The 13,535-nt window shown below is 42.7% G+C and overlaps 2 protein-coding genes across 3 annotated transcripts; both read left to right on the top strand.

Moving 5' to 3' along the window:
* The first annotated feature begins 921 nt into the window (after nucleotides 1–921).
* Nucleotides 922–6,040, top strand: LOC311315226 (14-3-3 protein beta/alpha-2). Its single transcript, XM_084445843.1, has 6 exons — nucleotides 922–1,039; nucleotides 2,787–3,088; nucleotides 3,246–3,369; nucleotides 3,483–3,646; nucleotides 3,891–3,986; nucleotides 4,257–6,040. The coding sequence occupies exons 2-6, from the start codon at nucleotides 2,795–2,797 to the stop codon at nucleotides 4,311–4,313; spliced, it is 735 nt and encodes a 244-aa protein (XP_084301969.1). The 5' UTR covers nucleotides 922–1,039; nucleotides 2,787–2,794; the 3' UTR covers nucleotides 4,314–6,040.
* A 1,264-nt stretch (nucleotides 6,041–7,304) lies between these two features.
* Nucleotides 7,305–13,227, top strand: pabpc1l (poly(A) binding protein, cytoplasmic 1-like; the record flags this gene model as incomplete). Of its 2 annotated transcripts, none has more annotated exons than XM_084445947.1 (14): nucleotides 7,305–7,500; nucleotides 7,757–7,950; nucleotides 8,069–8,184; nucleotides 9,335–9,474; nucleotides 9,607–9,701; nucleotides 9,831–9,968; nucleotides 10,074–10,169; nucleotides 10,261–10,524; nucleotides 11,183–11,246; nucleotides 11,343–11,462; nucleotides 11,639–11,766; nucleotides 12,563–12,659; nucleotides 12,831–12,961; nucleotides 13,165–13,227. In XM_084445947.1, 14 exons carry the CDS (start codon nucleotides 7,305–7,307, stop codon nucleotides 13,225–13,227), a joined length of 1,842 nt encoding a protein of 613 aa, XP_084302073.1. The 2 variants fall into 2 exon arrangements, with proteins under 2 accessions (XP_084302073.1, XP_084302072.1); XM_084445946.1 differs by having other exon boundaries at nucleotides 11,177–11,246; nucleotides 12,551–12,659.
* Between the last annotated feature and the right edge of the window lie 308 nt (nucleotides 13,228–13,535).

The raw sequence follows: 13,535 nt of genomic DNA, 5'->3' as shown, positions 1-13,535 counted from the left end.
TGGATGATGCACGATATTAGTTCAGTTCAATTTAAATATTTTTGAAGGATGTGTTTATTTGAATAAAAAAAAAAGAATGACCTCAATTTGACCAAAATCTATTAGTGACCAAAAATCGACTTTGACCGTCATGAACAATTCATCGATTAATTGGACCCACCCCTGTGCTATACTGAGGTAAATTAATTGAAATGCAGTGCGTTATCTTTCTCCTTCTTTTGTTTACTAAATTACATCAAAACTCAACTAAATGAACGAAACACATAGTCAGTGCTTAACAGTGAGGTCCAGTACCTCAGGTCCTAACCTTCCTATTAATGCCTGTGGCAAAATCAGTGTAGGCTATTCATTTCTACCATAGGCCTACAGCTAACTTCATGTTAACCTCTATAGCCTCTGACACGGTGTTAGCTTCTTGCTTCATGCCAGCTTCTACAGCCTCTTTTATTGGTTTCAAGCTTCATGTTTGTAGGCTATACCTCGTGCCTCGTACCTGTGTGACAGTGACATATTAAATGCAACAGATGGGCTATATCTCAATGCCTCAAATTAAGATGTTATCTGATTCAAATCGGGTAACTTGTCACCTTTTTCAGTTCAGTTTAACGTGAGAACAATTAGTCCTGAGTGTAACATAATGGTTTGAGTCGAACTAAAGGGTGGACAAATATTATAGAATATCAAAGAATTCGAGCTCCCACAGACATGGCACATTTGTGGACATCTGATGTGCACTAGTGAGAAAGTTTTCTCTGCGCTCTGGTGCCATTTTACATATGGAGTCTCCTAATATCTAGAAAATTGGAAATCGGTCTATTATTTAACAGTGTGTGCCTACGGTGTTTGTTTATCTATAAATCATTGAGAGGTGCACAGATCCTAGATTTGTATGTTCATGTTCCATTCTGTAGCTTTGCTAGAGGAAACTGAAGTGTCAGTGTAGCGGAAGTGGTACTGCCCTGAACGATACGAGGAGCGAGACGGAGGACGGAGGTTGCATCGTCCAGCGAAAAAAGCAGGAATTTAAGTCCTAAATACTGTGAGTTCGTAAATCTGATGCTCGGGGAATGTGTCTCGTTTTCTTAGATTTTCAGTGCTTATGTTCAAAATGACGTAATGTTCACATTTGAGATGCAATTCTATTCGCGAGCTATCATGTGAGCTAGGTAGCTAATTATACAGCGCCGTCATGAAGGCTGAACAAGGACTTGCTAGGTTGCTAACGTAGCTAAGCTCATGACACTTTGTTCTAGCGAGCTAGCTACTGCTAATGTAGGCCATGGAAGCGATCGAAATAAAATCGTTTTATTGCAAGATGGTAGACATGGACGCTGTTGCATCGTATGGAAATTACGTTCGATTGCAGTCGTCGTCATACATGTTTTAATCGGCTTCGATGTATCATTCATATATTTTCTGCGAGTGTTATCTGGTTAGCTACCTAGCAGTGTACCAGCACATTTGACAGCTTCACCTCCATAGCACTGCCTTGTAAAGTTAGCTTGCTTGCTAGCTACAGCAGGCTAGCGTAGCAGTAGCAGGCTCTGACAGAGCACAGGCCGCTGCGGATAGCTGATGTCAAATTTTGACCCGCCTCTAGCTAACTAACGTTCGTCAATTTTGCAGATACCGCGTTAGCCAATAGCCAGCATTAAATCTCGTTAGCCTGGCATTGGTACAGCGACCATTTAGTATTCGGCAAGATTGTTTGCTTCGAGATCGATATGTGTTTTGTGTGGTGATTACGATTGGGGTTGGGCCGGGTAGCTAACGGTAGCTTGCTAGCTAGCCAAAGCATTCGGACTGTGATGATTGGTTCTCAGTTCCAGTTAACGTTCACTAACATCTTCCTGGTTAGCTAACGTTAGCTAGCTAGCCATTCCAACCCGATTCACCCACGAAGATAAAATAGCTAGACTAGCTAGCCAACGTTATCTAGCAAAATACTAAATGTCTTACAGGAAATATTTAAATAAAAATCGTATCTAGCTCAGTAGCGTTACTTGATATTCGTGAAATATGACAAACCACAAAATCGACATTAGTCAATAAAGTATAAATCCTTAATGAGTATGATTTAAAGTCGCACAGAAATGAAAAAAGCATTCTGTCCCATTTTGGTTCACATAATTGGTAATAGTGTTCACCTATTCAACGATGTATGCCCCCAAAATACAAAATTCTACTTTTGTTGTAATCTGATCATGGATGTATTAATAGAATATGATCAAAGTACTGTATATCATTTCTTACTTCCTGGAAAACGGTAGGTCACGTGCAATGACGACAACGGGTACCTTAGATTTTAGGCCAATAATCTCACGACATCCACCCGTCAATCAACGCTATCCTTCTATCGAATCTGTCTAAAGTTCTTAAAACCCGTCCACTTGTCAATGTTCCAATCAAATTCCTCTAAACATTATGTCCCACCCTCATAGCCTGTTTGCATCGGAAATACATCAAACTACGGACGTTAGATGATCACAAACATCCGTTTCTGTGCGACTTTAAAGTAGGCTAACTTTAAACTACGTTGTTTTGTTTTTTTAAATAATGGAAACGAACCTGAGTACATTGACGATGGACCTTTGCTATTTTTCTAATAAAAGGTGTCATCTATAATCTACACTAGTGTGTAAGATCTGGATAGCTGATAGCAGAACATTTACTTACCCCCCCAATCCGTCTACAGATAAGAAACAGGTTGAGGAGGTCAGACAAGATGGACAGGCCTAATCGGACAACTGGGACATGCTCCTATATTTTTCTCTTTTTCTTTACAGACTAAAGAATGGACAAGAACGACCTGGTACAGAAGGCCAAGCTTGCTGAGCAGGCCGAGCGCTATGACGACATGGCTGCCGCCATGAAGTTAGTGACGGAGCAGGGTGGGGAGCTCTCCAACGAGGAGCGCAACCTGCTGTCTGTGGCCTACAAGAACGTGGTGGGGGCACGCCGCTCCTCCTGGCGTGTCATCTCCAGCATTGAGCAGAAGACCGAGGGAAATGAGAAGAAGCAGGAGATGGCCCGCGAGTACCGCGAGAAGATTGAGACTGAGCTGCAGGCCATCTGCAACGATGTGCTGGTAAGATCTGAGGATATGAAAAGTACCAGTTTTCAAGCGCATATCTAGCTGATTCAATAGTTCAATTAAATTTTGATATGTTGAAATGTAGGACACAACAATAGTCTTCTACTCCTCTTTGGTTTGGCTAATGTGATTTTCAATCTTTGTCGCTCAGGGGCTTCTTGAAAAGTACCTTGTTACCAATGCATCTGCAGCCGAAAGCAGGGTGTTCTACCTGAAAATGAGAGGCGATTATTATAGATACCTCTCTGAGGTAGCATCTGGGGACTCCAAGAAGAGTAAGTTAAGATGCTCTACAAAATCATTTGAAACTGGCCTCAGACTCAGCGTGCACAATGGTTTATACCCCTGCATAGTTTACATTTCCTTTTGTTTCATGGTTTTTCCACAGCCACAGTGGACAACAGTCAGCAGGCATACCAGGATGCTTTTGACATCAGCAAGCAGGAGATGCAGCCAACACACCCCATCAGGCTTGGCCTGGCCCTCAACTTCTCCGTATTCTACTATGAAATCCTCAACAACCCTGAGAAGGCCTGCACCCTGGCCAAGACGGTGAGTGCTGATGAAAATTCTTAGAATGCCAAGTCATGCTTCCTCATCTTTCATCCCTGAGACTATCAATATCAAAGAGCTTCCTTCGAAGAGTACATAGTAAATGTGACATGTTTTCTCTCTTGGATATGTATTGGAGCGTTAATTGTGACAAAGTGTGATGTTATGCTCCTATTGCACTAGTGCCCTACACCACACACTTCTGGATATTGTGAATTCTATTCATAGTTTACTCTCTTTTCAGGCATTTGATGAAGCCATTGCTGAACTTGATTCCTTAAATGAGGATTCCTACAAAGACAGCACATTGATCATGCAACTACTAAGGGACAACCTGACTGTAAGTTATGCCATTTTTTGTTTAACTCCACCTACCTTGAGAATTTCAATCTATTGAAGTACCAGGAAGTTCAAGGGAAAGACAAAAAGGGACAATGGCACAAAAAGGATGATGGTGACAAATTAATTTGGAGGGACCTGGAGAAAATGCACACATTGTGTACAAATGCACAGCCCAATGTACATAACAGCTTCATCAATTTTATAATTTCATGTCAATGCAATCACGCTTTTGGTAATTGGTGGATGCTACCTTTTGCTCTGTTTACAGCTGTGGACATCGGAAAACCAGGGAGATGAGGGAGAGACCGGAGAAGGGGAAAACTAATGGAATTGCACTGTTAATCCACCTACACTCTGATCTTAAACACAAACAGCTTACATCCCCCCTCCACTCCATCAGCCCCTCCCCCTTCTGTATGACAAGCAGCCTGAATTGCTCCTGATCAACTAGTTTACCCCTCTCAGGTTACTGTGAGGCGACAGGGTAATGTTCAGTTGTTAGCAGGTTCAGTCATTTTGTTTGTGAAATAATGTTGTAGCAAGTCCATGTTGCTGTTGTTTATGTTGGCTTTGTGTGTGTGTGTGTGTGTGTGTGTGTGTGTGTGTGTGTGTGTGTGCGCTAGTGCGTGTGAATGTGAGAGGGAGAGGGTGTGTGAATGATTGTGCGTATGATTGTAAATGTGTGTGTTAGGGGGGAGGGTGGGGGGGGGGTTGTGAATTCTAATCGTCCTTCCTTAATTCCTTTGTCCCACCTAGCTGGTTGTGCATTTTTCATCCTTTTTTTGTTACGGTCATTTTTTGTGTGTGATTCGTCATGGTATTTGCAGGTTTTATCGTATGGTAATTAAACTGGCGGTTAATTTTCACCAAACACTGTGATGCTAAGTGTTGCATTTTTTCCCCACGCCACAAATTGATTCCTTTTAAAATTCAGACAGAAGTACAATCCTTTATTTAACTAACAGCGCAATTCTGCTGTGGGCTCATACAGAAAGGAGGCAGGCTGTATTGTGACACTGGCATCTGGGCGTTTTGCTCTTAAATCATGTTCACAAATTCACACTTTCAAAGTTGATTAAGTTTGCCATGTTAGTTTTTCTCCATCATAAGACATTCCACCAGAGTTGTATTAGGCTTTCTGAAAGGCAGTACTCTTTGAACTAAAGTGTGGATTATTGTCCTAGTGGTGTGAACTCACTTTTCAAGATCAAGTGCTGCTTGAATTCAGTACAATGAAAATTGTATGTGCTTAAATGTTGTTCCATGTATTTTGCAAGATTGACTATCATCTTTCTGTAAAACCTAAAGTAACTGAACCTTTTTTCGATGTTAATTGAAAATGTCTTATCACACTGTATCAAACCTGCTTGCAAAATATTCCTCTTAAAGCGGTTGTTTTCTCCAAAGTTTCTGTGCCTGGCTTTCTCTTACATGGCTTCTGTCAGTGTTAATGGATAAAAGATCAGTCAGTAGACTGGGAAGTTTGGACCAACCAAGTGTATGCTAATGCATCAGGGTTTCCAAATTGTAATGCCAGTGTTTTATGCCTCTAAAGATAATGTCCATGAAGCCAATCCCTCTAAACAAACCACTGTTTAGATTGGAGACCCCATCTCATAACAAAGAGGCTCAGTGTCACAATACCATATACCACCCATACATTATAGTTGATACCATTCCACATTTAGAGGACATTCAGTTTACTGACAATGTTCCAATGAATTGAGAGAGAATCTCCCCTTCAGCTAAAAGGAAGTAATCATTGTCAATATCTTATGCTTAATAAAAATGCAGTTAGTGAATGTGGAACAGAGCCTGTCTGTATATCAGGTATCTCAAAATGCTTTGTTTTTACTGACCAGTCTAATGGTTAAAATTTGCTTCTGTGACAGTCTATTGCCCCGTGCACAGTTGTTGTGAGAAATTAGAATAGCTTTAATGATAAAATTGAGAAATGGTTAATATTGGTGTAATTTTAGATTTGTGTAGCGGTCTTTTAAACCATCATAGTTTCACTTTACATGTAATGATAGGAAAGTGTCGACCATTAAGTGAAATAAAGTTCCGTTAAAGATAACAGACATAATATGTATTCATCTTCATTTGTACTATCTAATGGACCGACATATCTATGTGAAACATGACGAAAACTGAGCTGGACATATTTAAAATGCAGCTAGGGCAACGCATTATTATTTTTTAATTCAAACAAAGCACACAGAACTACTTTTCCCAGAGGAGGAAAAGTCCGCACAAAAGCTCATTGCCGCGTGTGAGTGAAAAGGCAGGTGTTCCTTGGCAACAATTAGCCACATTAAACAAAAACAATTACAAAGTCTGAGAGACGTAGCTAACGTTAATTGAAAAAAAAAAAGTAGGTGCTGTTTCGATCTCCAATAAGTAAGGTAAGTAACGTTAGCTAGCTCGCTCTGAAACAATTCTTACCATGTAAGGTTTTGTTCAGCAATTAATTTCGAACACGTTTTTAGTTACTAGCTACATTTAGCCTAGCTAGCTAATTGGGCTAACGTTAGCCTACAAGTCAGGCGAGTTTGAACTTCTAAGAATTGTACAACGCTGTCATGTACATTTATTATGGTCATTGCACTCAAACATGTGTTTGTATTAATAATTAATAATTGATCAGTCGGATTACGTTATTTCTACCTGGCCAAAGAATATTTACCTGCTAGCTAGCGGCTAACATGTTAACGTTAGTTGCGTTAACCCTTCAAAGCATCCCACGTGACAATTCTTAGCACAGGCCCCCTCCTCAGCTAGCTGTATGCATCGATTATTAATAAGTGGTTTGGTAATAGCCATGAAGATGACTTGATAATTGCCTCCCACCCCATGAAATTGGAGGGAGGGGGATTTTCAAAGCTCTGTTCGTGCGCCTTCACACGAGATGTACCAACGCCAGTCACTGGGGGTGCTTGCCATTAGTTCATTTTCCCATTGCGGATTCATACTGCTTTGTACACAAAAAATATATACTTTGTCTTAGTAAAAGTAAATTCCATTGCCCTTCGAACTTATTGAACTTCACTTCTGTATTGACACAAAGGACCGTATATCATTGATACAACTTCTTTATTGTGCAGTTTCATTTTTTTTACATTTAGAAAATAAAGATGTAGCTAGTGAGAGGGATAATAAAATGGAATGGCATATATAGCTAGGTCCATTGGGCTTGTCTTATTACAGGGCTAAGGTCAATGAGTCACTGAAGGACATTCTTTTCAAAACCTCTTGTGGCATTGTGTTGTCAAGACGTTCTCACTTGTCACTCCCTCTTGTCTCGACCATAACTAGCATGAACAGCAGTGGACAACAAGCATTCCCGCTGGCCTCTCTGTACGTAGGGGACCTGCACCCTGATGTGACAGAGACCATGCTCTATCAGAAGTTCTCTCCTGCTGGGCCCATCATGTCCATCCGGGTGTGTCGTGATGTCATCACTCGCAGATCTCTAGGATATGCCTATATCAACTTCCAGCAGCCAGCAGACGGTAAAGTTTCCCACTTTCTACCTTGTACTGAAACATATTTCGTATATGTAGTTGATAAGCTTTCAGTCCTGAGCCCTTAATCAGAGGTGTTCTGTAAGTATCACCCTCTGAATTATAGCTACGCCAGTTAACAAAAAAATGTGAATACTATTCATTCTATTCATGTACTTTAGGTCTTGGCTTTTTCTGCTGCAAGGTTCATAATACAGGGAAACGTTGATGAGCAGATGAATGATGTACTCTTGTATATTTTCAGCCGAGTGTGCTCTGGATACCATGAACTACGAGGTCCTCATGGGTCGTCCTATCAGGATAATGTGGTCACAGCGTGACCCGGGACTACGGAAGTCTGGGGTGGGGAACATTTTTATCAAGAACATGGATGAGTCCATTGACAACAAGGCCCTGTATGATACTTTCTCAGCCTTTGGGAACATTCTGTCTTGCAAGGTAAGGTTAATGGTAGATCTAACCCCTGTCTCCTCTTGTGAGGAGTCCTTGATGGGAGCATTGGGAAGTAGATGCAGGACCCTATTTCAGTACCTGATTGGGTGTAATTTCATATCAGGTCGTGTGTGATGAGAATGGCTCCAAAGGATATGGCTTTGTTCACTTTGAGACACAAGAGGCGGCAAACCGCGCCATTGATATCATGAATGGAATGCTACTGAATGACCGGAAAGTGTGAGTGAATATATTGATATTAACTTGTATGATTCTATAAATGTAGTTTCTTAAAGCAGTATTAAAGGCACATGGAAGTAGATAGTGAATGGAAAAAAACAGGACTTTGATGACCATTTTACTTTTTTTTTTTTCCTCATGCTTTTTACTCAGCCTAGAGACAGGTAGTGAGTTGGAATCTGGGATTGCTGACACAAAGGCCTGTATCCTGGGGAAAAAATGTCAGTTGTCCCTATTTAGGTCAGTGGAAATGGTAGACCATAATATGGTTTGACAGAACGTGCCAGAAAGCAAAATAGTTCTGAGAAAAGCATTGTAAAAGCCCTGTAACATTGTGGGTGAGTGAACTGCTAGTGTAGAATGTAGGGATGGGCATCGATAATTGATTGATAAGGATTTTGGTCATCACAAAAAAATGTGCTCGATAATCATTAATAAATTCAGTGGAAATTAGTTTGTCTACGTTCTGTGTGAGAAATGTATTTGTTGAATTAGTAGGCTACGCGATGACGCAACAGGTTCCCGAAGTAACGGTATAGTTGATGCATATTAATATTTAGCCAGTCCAGCAGCAGCAGAACAGCCTAGCCATGTTGAAGACGAAACGAGCAAAACGAAGTTTGGCGTGGGATCATTTTTATATTTAACAGGTGACACGGCTTAGAGGATTGTTATTGGACTGAAGTGTCTAGTTTGAATGCCGTTTTGAGTGCAATTGCGTCAGCATGCGTGGACAGCCTAATGTAGGCTAACGTTATCAGAACACAAGAAATAAAGCTATTTTCAAGGAAACATACTTTATTTGTTATTTCTGCCTTAGACGTTGTTTTAATGGGAAAAAAAGCTTATCAATTAATCGATAGTTGATTGTTAATTCTTTCAATTATCGAAAAAGAAAAGAAATTTTGATCGATTGCCCATCCCTAGTAGAATGCTTTTATTGACTACAAAATGTCAAATAATGGTCTAGATGAAGCTAAGTGGATCCATGTTCAGTGAGTTAGTGTTGACATGTAGGTATAACATGATTATGGTTTAAGTAGACTTTGTTTCACATGTACACTGATACGTTCTCTACTCTTACAATTATGATATTTAATATGTGTTTGATTTCCTCTGACCTGCTTTTGGTGGTGGGTGGGGTGTTTAGTTTTGTTGGGCACTTCAAGTCCAGAAAGGAGCGAGAAGCGGAGTTTGGGGCTAAAGCCATGAGGTTCACCAATGTTTATATCAAGAACTTTGGTGAGGAGTACACCGATGAGAGACTCAAGGCCATGTTCTCTGAATTCGGTAAGAGCGACCTGGCAGAGGTCTGGCTGTATCAGTTTGATTGCCTTTTTTTGATTGAATGAAGATTCTAGATTGATTCAATAGTAGGATGTAAAAGCTTTAATCTAATATGAGTGACATGATCTCTCTTAGGCAGGACCCTGAGTGTACGGGTGATGATGGATGAACGAGGACGATCACGCGGCTTCGGCTTTGTGAACTACGAAAACCACGAGGATGCTCAAAGGGTAAAGAGGCCATTATGGGGTTAAATATACAATATTGGTTGGACTACGCTCTTAAGTCTTCATTCATGCTACCCCTGTTAACCCTGGAAAAGGGTGAAATTGGATTGAAAACGAGCGTTTTCTTTCCAGGCAGTTGAGGAGATGAATGGGAAAGAGCTGAATGGGAGAGTGCTCTATGTCGGGCGTGCTCAGAAGAGGCTGGAACGTCAGGGGGAGCTCAAACGGAAGTTTGAACAGATAAAACAGGAACGCAGCCAACGCTATCAGGTGCTGTGGGAAGGTGCACAGCACACACACAAGCTTCAATATTGACTCAAAAACATTAATTGATACTCTGGGTACTCATGTTTTCTAACATCCGTCTGACTCCAGGGCGTCAATCTGTACGTCAAGAATTTGGATGATGGGATAAATGATGAGAAACTCCGGAAGGAGTTTGCCCCCTACGGTACCATCACCAGTGCCAAGGTGACCCCCTCATATTTTCATACACTGCATCCAGGTGTGCGAAGGATCCATTTGCCGGCATGCGGTACATATTCTCCCATGCCTCCCTCAGGTGATGACAGACGGTGGCCACAGCAAGGGCTTTGGCTTCGTGTGCTTCTCGTCCCCCGAGGAGGCCACTAAAGCCGTGACCGAGATGAACGGGCGGATCGTCGCCACCAAGCCGCTGTACGTGGCGCTGGCCCAGCGCAAGGAGGAGCGCAAAGCCATCCTCACCAACAAGTACATGCAGAGGCTCTCCACGGTCAGGACCATGCCCGGCCCGGTCATCGACTCCTACCAGCAGCCAGGCTACTACTTGTCTGCCGTTCCTCAGGTATATACGGCACAGCCGGTCGTGATCATATTCAAGGTCTGAAGAGCTACGGCTGCACAATTAATCGTGAATTAATTGTAATCGCGATTATGACCTCCGCGATTAACTAATCGCAAAAGGCCGCAATTAATGTGATTAATAATTTTGCTTTGAATTGAGTGTGCTAGGACTACACGGTCGAATCACAGGCGCTTATGCTGTCTGACCAATCACGTTCCCGCTGAGTGCGCTGTGCGCAGCAATTTCACTGAGAAGACAGATAGCAGTAGGTCAAGACAAGTGTCACAAGAGTACCCACAGCTGTGATTAGTGAAAAAATGAGCTAAGACGAGGTCAGTGAGTTATCAGCAAGAAAGGCATCAACATCTGCGATTTGGGAGCATTTTGGTTATTATATATAAATATTATATATTAAATATTAATCGCAATTACCATTTTGAAGCAAATAATCGTGCAGCCCTATGAAGAGCCTGTGGTGTTGATTGTGCCGGAGGAGCCTGGCTGCTCTCGTGTCTTTCTTCCGTTTTCCCGACTGATTCTGAACATGTCAATACTCCTCTAATACACAAGGTGTATCAGCACGGGGGTTTTGCTTTATGAGCGCGGCTTTTGTTCTGTCCGGTAAAGAGCTGTTTGTGTCCGTGTCCTGCAGCCGCCTAGCCGCTCTTTCTACAACCCCAACCAGTCACCTCGCTGGACTACACAGCCACCCAGACCACAGGGTGAGTGGCAGTTTTCAGTGGTGTGTGTGTGTGTGTGTGTATGTGTTTATACTTGGTCTTATTGTATGTTGTCCCTTTCTGTGTTGGTGTCAACAGGTTCCTACTCAGCCCAGTTTGTGAGGCCTGCTGTTCCCCGGCGTGCCTCCACCCCCATCAGAGGTGTCAAACAGGCCTCCACCCAGGCCCCACGCATCATGAACTACACCCAGAGGATGGGTAAGACCTCTAATTTGTTTTCTTGATAAAGGGAGTACTTACAGTTAATTCTTTACTCTCTCAGTTTGTTTGTAAACCAGTAGCTTATCCACCTCTGTGTCCCCCACTCTCTGTGTCCCTTGTCTCTCTTGTCCCCTCTGTCGTGGCCCCTCCCTCATCTTGTTCCTGCTCTCCAGCGAATATGGGCACCCAGACCGTGGGTGGGCGTACAGGCATGTCTGGCGGTATGGTCAGAGGCACCCAGTACAAGTACTCCTCTGGGGTCAGGAACGTTCAGCAGGTCAACACCATGGTACTGCAGCAGGTAATCTAAGGCCTAATTTATGCTTCTTGAAGTGTCGTTCGACAAATGTCGCTTGACAAAAAACATGTACATGACATGTAGCATTTATGCTTCGGGGCGACACTTCGCGTCGTCTCTATGGAAACAATCAGCCGCACGCTTGTCATTCTGTTGAGCGTTTGTTGTCATTTTGAGAGAAGCGGCTTTCTGAGGGAAATAGTTTAATCTGAGGTAAAGAGGTTGTTCAGAGAGCGGTTTTCATTGTGGTTTGTATTCATTCTGATCGGGAAAGATTCCCTTCCACGAATTCTGCAGTACTTGGGCATATGTGAAGGGGCAGGGATGAATTGTATAGATGGGGATATCTCCTCACAAGCTCGGAGAGCCGTTCCTCTAGTCCTTGACAGCCTAACGTCAAGTGACAGCCAAAACTAAAACAAGGCTGCGGAACAAGCATATCCATGGCAACACCCGAGCCTTCTATCTAGCTATCCAATCACACTTGAGCGACAATATGTGACGGGAGTCAGCGACATTAGAAAAATCAGTTGGTGCGCGACAGCCCTCGGCGACACTTTTTCACAAAAAAGTGTCGCCCATTACGTCAAAGGTGTCGAGCGACGAAGCATAAATTGGGCTTAAGAAGGAACATACAGCCGTAGCTGTTCTGTGTCCACAATGGCAGAATCAAATTAATTGCTGGGTCTGTTGCCGAGTTTGACGTTACAAAGTATTCTTCACAGTGACTTGTTGTATAAATCTGTCAGGATTAGCGTATGTTTAATGTTTGGTGCTGTGTGCTAAGGTTGCGTCTCAGCCTGTGATGGAGCAGGCAGTGCATGTCCGAGGCCAGGAGCCCCTCACTGCCTCCATGCTGGCTGCAGCCCCACTCATGGAGCAAAAACAGCTGCTGGGTACGTTTCAGTAGCAACACTGTTGAGCCGTCAGCGCTTAAAACATATTCCAGATCCTGTAAATGGGGGCATGAGCTTTTAGTCTTTGGTTTCTTAGTGGTGAGGCTCGCTGTTTTTTTTTCTGACTGTTGGGCAACAATGTATTATTTCACCCACCCTTCTGGTTTGCAGGTGAGCGGTTGTACCCACTGATCCATGCCCTTCACTCAAACCTGGCTGGAAAAATCACTGGTATGCTGCTGGAGATTGACAACTCCGAGCTGCTGCACATGCTGGAGTCCCCTGAGTCCTTGCATTCTAAGGTACAGTAAGCCCCTGCTCCGTTCCTTGGGAGGAGGGGGCTGTTTGCCCTTAGAAGCATGAAATGGGAGTCAACATTGAGCTTGAACCTGTCCAATGAGCTTAACCCCTGTCAGTGCTATTGTTGCTTGCTCTAACTCTATACAGTACCTTTTACAGTTCTGTCCCTCTTTATTTTCTTCTCTCACTCCTCCTCTCTGTCCAGGTGGAGGAGGCCGTAGCTGTGCTGCAGGCCCACCAGGCCAAGGAAAACTCTTGTAAGAAGTAACCAACCCCTTCAGGTGTGCTTATCAGATAGTAGTATTATTATTGTTACATTATTATTACGCAAGTTATTGATCACAGACACAAAGGGGGGTAGACATAATTCAGAGCTTTTTAATGTTCTGCCATTTGGCCACTTAATTCTGAAAATATGTGCACTGGCACAAAGTTTTATTGTTTGATCTGGACTTAAGGAAATTGACCACACTGTTAACAAGTGGTGGTACTGTTTCCTTCTGGCTAGCAATTTAGTTTTGAGGTCCAACATTCATGATACACTTACTGTGTAATAATTGTAACATTTTATATAAT

The sequence above is a fragment of the Borostomias antarcticus genome, assembly GCF_949987555.1.
Source record: "Borostomias antarcticus genome assembly, chromosome: 11".
Classification (NCBI taxonomy): domain Eukaryota; kingdom Metazoa; phylum Chordata; class Actinopteri; order Stomiiformes; family Stomiidae; genus Borostomias; species Borostomias antarcticus.
The sequence above is the reverse complement of the archived record's forward strand: the minus strand, read 5'-3'. Positions and strand labels throughout refer to the sequence as shown.

Coding starts and splice junctions, on each gene's coding strand:
- LOC311315226 (XM_084445843.1), top strand. CDS start 2,795: ATGGACAAGAACGACCTGGTACAGAAGGCCAAGCTTGCTGAGCAGGCC. Junction 3,647..3,890: donor CCTGCACCCTGGCCAAGACG/GTGAGTGCTGAT, acceptor CTCTCTTTTCAG/GCATTTGATGAAGCCATTGC. Junction 3,987..4,256: donor TACTAAGGGACAACCTGACT/GTAAGTTATGCC, acceptor CTCTGTTTACAG/CTGTGGACATCGGAAAACCA.